This window comes from Capsicum annuum, chromosome 5 (genome assembly GCF_002878395.1).
Source record: "Capsicum annuum cultivar UCD-10X-F1 chromosome 5, UCD10Xv1.1, whole genome shotgun sequence".
NCBI lineage: Eukaryota > Viridiplantae > Streptophyta > Magnoliopsida > Solanales > Solanaceae > Capsicum > Capsicum annuum.
The window spans coordinates 12083657-12090674 of record NC_061115.1 but is presented as its reverse complement, the minus strand read 5'-3'; the positions used below and the strand labels follow the sequence as shown (position 1 = coordinate 12090674).

The 7018-nt window shown below is 33.6% G+C and overlaps 1 protein-coding gene across 1 annotated transcript; it reads right to left on the bottom strand.

Moving 5' to 3' along the window:
• Positions 1-225: 225 nt before the first annotated feature.
• On the bottom strand, positions 226-4578 carry LOC107870350 (root phototropism protein 3). Its single transcript, XM_016716843.2, has 5 exons — positions 4202-4578; positions 3999-4108; positions 3101-3170; positions 1692-2981; positions 226-1184 (listed from the first exon to the last, which is right to left on the bottom strand). The coding sequence occupies exons 2-5, from the start codon at positions 4097-4099 to the stop codon at positions 636-638; spliced, it is 2010 nt and encodes a 669-aa protein (XP_016572329.1). The 5' UTR covers positions 4100-4108; positions 4202-4578; the 3' UTR covers positions 226-635.
• Between the last annotated feature and the right edge of the window lie 2440 nt (positions 4579-7018).

Below are 7018 nucleotides of genomic sequence, written 5' to 3'. Positions count from 1 at the left end.
ATACAGTCCTTATACCAAACTGCTACAACGCTTATACCACTTTGATACATTTTTTTTTTTATAAAATGTAGTAGTGAAATAAAAAAAATAGAAAAGCTGAATTTCTTTTTCATAAGAAAAATGGACAACGTTCTTTTTTAAAATGGAACAGCAAAAACTTATTAAAAAAAATGGAGGAGGAGATGATGCCCGAAGCGAAATGGCTAAAAATAGGAATTACTTTAGTAGCTAATTGCAGGTAATTAACTATATTACTTTACTGTCAAAAAGCAATTCATACTTTTCATGATGCAAAGAATACAGGGAAAAAAAAAATCCAAAAAACAAGGAAATAAATGATGAATTGATGCTATAATCAAGTAAATTTTGGGGAAGGAAAAGTAACCTTTTGACCACACTCTTAGATAGGAAAGAAAAAAAAAAAAAGGGCAGCCCAGTGAACTGAAGCTACCACTATGCGCAGTGTCCGGGGAAGGGCCCCGCCACAAGGGTGTATTGTACGCATCCTTACCTTGCATTTCTGCCAGAGGCCTCTTAGATAGGAAAGGAAATGAGAAATTCAAACACATGGGAACACAGTTCGTATCGTGTATCTGGTAGTCAGTAGTCTTGTTCTCTTGTAACATTTGGATTAATCAGGAAATGGAATTTCTCCATCTTCTGGGGGTCTTCCTTGTGTGTTCTGTATTTGGGGCATGAGGACTGCTATCATTGGATTCTAAATTAGTCATCTTGGTTAGCTTGCCTAACTTTTTCCAACCTGCAGTCCAACCCGAGGCTTGTTTTGGTTTAGTGATCTTATCTAACTGTCTGTGTAAGTTATCCATGTCATTCTGGAGTTGTAGGTACTTAGCTTTCACAGTCTCCAGTTCAAACTTTAGAGTGTTGATATCTTTTTTGGCTGTAGTCCATCCCTCTTGAAATGATTGCGGTGTTGCTTCGAGCAATGATTTGCGGTTTGATACTGCTAGGGGTTGATAATGAGAATCTCCTGCATCTTTGAGTGAGCTTCTGGATATTGCATTGCTGATCTTCACCTGCTCAGAAAAGAGGACTTGCACCACTACTCTTAGTGGAAGCCTTTCGTTCTGAGCAGCATGCATGCAAGCATCAATAGAGAGTTTTTGGCAATCCATCACCCTGCAGAGCCGCTTTCTTTCGTGTTCTGAGAGAGTTGGATGGGCCTGTAATGTTGTTGTATACATTATGAGTTTCTGAACAAAACAAGTGTTTGGTAAAGCTACCATGCATACAATGCAGAAGAAACTTGATAAAAATGGGATTAGATAGCCGCTAAAGGAGTACTTGCTGATGATCGAGATCATAGTCATATATCAGATACCAAGGTCGTCTAACATCTTCAGTTATTGTATAGTTCTTCCTTTAGTGGACTTGTTATTTACTTGTCATGTATTTGTACACGAAAGTGGAATCATACATAAATTTTAATGGGAAAAACAGACATATATGTAGGATTATTTTCGGAAGTGAATTACTATTTGATTAGATTAAATTACTGTGCTTGAAATCAATCAATGATGAACTAATTAAGACATCGAGAGATTACGTGTACTACAATGATCATTTAAAGTTTTATGGTGAGGAATAACACAACCAGAATCTGTAGACTCAAAAAGACAACTTCAGGAGATAATGGTACATGAATTAAATGAGTGAAGAAAATCAAGTACCTTAAGATATGAATCAATTGCTCGATACAATCCATCATCACAAGTTCTTGCTGATTCTGGCAAAGCCTCGGCCAAGACCTGAAAATTTGTCAAGGAAAGATTTCTATCTCTGGATACTTCTGTTAGGTAACTGTCGACAAGCCTTGCTACTCTCATCTTGGCATTGAGATTAGTACCCCTTTGATTTGAATCATGCATATTTTTATCAGAAAACGAACTTCTACTAGGGCTTGAACTTTCTGTTTGCTCTTGAACTAAGAAATGTTCCAAAAGCCTCTGAACAAGATCCACATCATACAATGTATCGCTTTTATTGTAGGATGGTATGAGTAGATCGGCTAATGTAGCCTGCTCAAATTGCATCCCAACTCGTTTCTCCAATTCTGTTACAAGTGCAGGAGCAACTTTCAGCAGGTTTGCCATTCTCAAAAGGCGAAGAAGGAAGCTACACGAAACATTGTCCTTGTGCTGTGGAATTATGCTAATTAGGCTTTCGATAATCATCCTTTGATCTTTGGCTTGAACACTTGTTACTTGATCTCTAGATCCTGAAACTATCATATGAAGACCTCCTTTCCAACTACTGCTGCTAATGCCATTACTATTACTGCTATTGCTACCTTCGTCCAATGATCCCGATTCTTCTTTAATTAGCCCCGGGAGCCATCTAGCAGCATAGTGCATAACGACAGCACCAATCAGTTCATGTCTCATTCCCTTTACCTTAATAGCAGTAATAACTCTGACAAAGTGATCAATTCTGAGAGTAGAGACATCTTCAAACCACCAGTCAGGGGGTACTTGCTGGTTTCTGCTCGGGCTCGAATCCTTCATTTCATTCCATTTAGGGCTGGAAACACTAGAGGGTTTGCCAGTGTATTGCCATTTTATTCCTTTTGGATTGGCGCACGCTTTCCATGCAATTGACTCGCTGCATCTTCGAACAATTTGGAGGTTTTCTGCCCATGGTGATAACCTTTCACAACTCTTCAATACCAGTATGGAGTCCCTCCATGATGATAAAACTACATAACTAAGAAAAGCTTCAGTTTTGAATATTAGGTTGCCCTCTTCTAAGTCCTCAGTCATTTCTAGGTACTCTGCTGCGCATCGTAAACTGGAGATATTGGTTGCTGTGAGATCAACAGCAATTCCATAGCAGAATTTTGCTGCTAACTCAAATGCCTCAGATCCACCTGGTAAGTCATCTAAACTTACTTTGCTCAATTCTTCATCCCTTGATTCATATATCATTCTGTTCATCTTTCCACTTCTCGAAAGCAACGGATACTTTTTTTTTTTTTTTTTGAAAGAAAGGAACAAACAAAGGACCAGTTAGTCATCTAATTATCTAAGACAAAGGTCTACACTACACCAGAAATTAAACTGTTTGAGCAGAAGGTGTCTACCTTGTGTAAGTGGAAACTAACATCTCCAATGTGAACTAAAAGGTCACTGGGAATATCAGTTGCTACATACCTATATGCAAGATAAGCCATTAGCCATTAATCATTTGCTTCAAACTAAATTCAGATATTCCAAATCCTTGAGAGATTAATATTAACACTAAACATCATGGTGTTGTAACAAAAATAAAGACAGACACTTTTATCATTACTAGTTTAACTGCACGTGCCTCACACGTGTAACATTTAACTATTTAAAATTAAATAATACTATCCGTTGCGACGATTTTTAATGAAGTGCAAAAGTAAGTTCAAGTGGTTGATGGATCATCACCTTTTGCATTTGTCATATAGTAGCTCTTTCCCTTGCTACTAGAGACTAAGAGCGACGCATCAATTTAAATCATATTATTTGTAGTACGATTATTTTTCTCCTTTTTTTCGGTATTTAAAATCTTTTCTTATTTTTAAAGGCAAATCTTTACAAAATTATTGATTACATTCGTATTATGTACTTAAAACTTTTAAAAAATAGGTACTTCTTAAATTTTTGTTATTCTAACGCTTTTATATTTATTTCTAGATTTTTCAAATCATTTTAAAATTAAATTTAGTTGATTTAGAATTCTTAAACTAATGGAAAAATGTATTTAATTGTCATTAGTTTTTATGGCATAAATATATTTAATTAATTTTAACTCTTAATATTAGGAAAATAGTAAAAAGACGATAATAAGTAAAGATTTTATCATAAATATAATTAATTAATTTTTAACTCTTAAATATTAAGAAAATATTAAAAAGACAATTTCGTCTAAAACAAATTTCTAAGTCATTCACACTTTTAGTACAGTATAGATGAGGTGCTTGGAAGTATTAAAAACGTAATGTTGCTCCATACCAAGACTGTCCTTGTTGCTCAAAACCATCAGTCTTCACCCCATGTTTGCTGGAGCTGAGAAGTCCTCTTCCACTGACAGACTCAGTCTCTGATTCCCACATGGTGAGAAGCTGGAAAAGAAGAAGAAGATAATGGCTACTATTATGAAATCAAACAGGAATAAGCAATATGATAAGCAAAAGAAAAATAAGATGAACACATACAGATTTACGTGGAAATTCTCGACGGAAAAAACCACGAGCAAAGGAGGAGAGAAATTCACTATATCGGAGAGGAATACAGCTCTCAAATCCACAGTAGAGTTGTGTGAGGAAAGTGACACAGTTCAAATAAAGAGAGCAAAGAAAAAAGAGGGAGAACAAGATAAGCTGGAGTGAGCTAGCTAGCTAGTAAAAAGGAAGAATTCCACATGGAGATACTTGGAATTATTATCTCAAATTGAATTATTATCAAGGCCCTCTACAACCTGTGAAGTAATGGGCATACTACTCTGCTGTTCCTTTTGGATCACCTGACTAATAATTCCACTTTTTAGTTGAGTTACAAAAAGAAAAAAAAAAAGTTTCTTTTAACTCAACTGGTCTTTCAAGCCTGAAAGGTAGAAAAAATATAGAGACAAGCATCCAATCGACCTATAGTAAAAGTTGCTACGACATACTCTAATTTTACAGGGGTCTTATTACCTCGCATATTTTTATCACGCTTTTGTGTTGGCATGACAACTTTTTTTACATAAAATAGGGTTCACATCAAAGGTGTCATGTCATCCAAAAATATTGATAAAAACGTCAGGTCAACACAAAAGGATGACAACAATATGCTAAAATTAAGTTCAGAGAAGTAATAGGACCCCGATAAAGTTGGAGTGTGTGTAGCAAATTTATTCATAGTTCAAGGGTGTACTAGATGCTTTGTTCAAAAATATATATAGGGTGTGTTTGGTATGATGGATATTTTCCCTTGTTTAGTTGTAATGTAACTTTGGGAACTTCAAATCAAATAAACCGAAATATGAATAAAGTGACAAAAATAGATAACTTATTTAATAAATTATCAAAATAGGCTAAACGTAATAAATTATTACGTTTTATACCTTTTTTTAACGATTTGATAGTGGATGTTTACAGTAAAAAAGTTTTAGTAAAACGTAGTCATAATTTATTACGTTTTACAAAACTTTTTTATAAAACGTAATAATTTATTACGTTTTATAAAAATTTTTGTAAAACTTAATAATTTATTACGTTTACATGATTTGACATAAATAAGTGATGTGATAGTACACGGAGTTTTAAAAAAAGAAATTATAAATTAAAACTTTATAAATATTTTAACTTTTATAAATTAAAACTTTTTATTACAATTTATAAATTATAACTTTTTATTACGTTTCTTACCAAAAAAAAAAATTAAAAAGCTATTGCTTCGTTTTGTCAAATCAAGTACCATCTAACTCACTCTTTTTGACTTTTTCTTCATAAATGAAGTTACTTTTTAATAAATAAAAAATACATAATTATAAATTTATTTTATTAATATGAAATAAAAAAATTACATTATTTTCTAAATTTGGTCAGTTGAATGTATAATTGTAGATGTCACATCTCATACAAACTGATCGAATGATGTGTAGTTAAATATTATGTTTTAGAAAATATATTATATTTTTAATTAGAGTGTACACGCTCATGTAAAGTTAAAATTTAGGTAAAAAAAAATATATGTTTCATTCACCAACCAAACACCATAAAATATTTTTTGAAAAATATTTTTCACTCAATAACCAAACATAAGAAAATAAGTAAAACACCAACTTATTTTCTAGAAAAATATTTTCCATCATACCAAACACACCCATAAACTTTATAGGATCTATAGCGAAAAAAGTATATACAAACTTTATAGAATCAAGAGGTAATAATAGCATCGTGTAATTGTACCGAAGGCCATTAACCGTTATAACTTTTTACTACTGGAGGTATCACAATCAAAATCATAAGTATTACGCACTAGAATATCAATGCAACAATGATTACCCTTCTAATATTTCTAATAGCTATAATTCATTTAGTCACAACCCATTTTAACCCTTTCATGAAGCATATATATGCGTATGATTTGGCTTTTAGGTTTGTTCAGAATTGTGAAATTTCTTTATGCTCATTTATTTATTATAAAGCACTTTACTGGCATATTCACCTATCTAGAAACACTCATGTTCAATTTAAGTAGAGCTATCTCCTTATAACTCTTAAAAATATTCTCAAAGAATTAGTTATAGTAAGCGTTACTCTTCCTTTAGTACTATACTTTATGAAGAGTGGTGATACAAATTACTTGAATATTATAATCACAAAACTTTCTAAACATCTAGGTGTGGATCTTCTAGATTGGTTTAAACGTTCTGAGGTTGTAGAAGATATCTCTAAATTCAGTTTTCTAGAATTATGGACTGAAGATGTTATAGAAGAAGGTCAAGCTGATTTTTTAGACAATGAAGTTGATGATAGATTGCACCGTTTGTGCTTGGTTATTTTTTGTATATACATGTTAGAATATTTAGATCTATCAGAAACAGCCTCTCTATCTCACATCTAAGGTAATGGTATGAACTGCGTACACTTATCCTTTCCAGACCCCACTTGGTGGGAGTATACTGAGTATGTTGTTGTTATACATGTTTTGATACAAGCCAAATTGCCTCCGGACCTTTGGATGGGATACGTATGATGCTTGAGGTGCTTGATGAATCCTTAGTGCTATTAAAAGATGCCACATGGATGAAGATTATCATTAAGGAGGGACAAAGGACTTTGACGAGGTCGAAGGAATGCAAAATGAGGCTCGAAAGTCCTTGGAAGGGACATGCTCCCAAGGCGCTTTGGATCCGCCTTTGATCCGCTCTAGCATTTCACGAGCGGGTCAAAACAGCCCCTAGTGGGTTTTTTCTTAGATTTTAGGTCACTTTTGGGCCTTAATGTAATAAGCTTAGTCTTGGACTATAAATAGATGACTTTAGG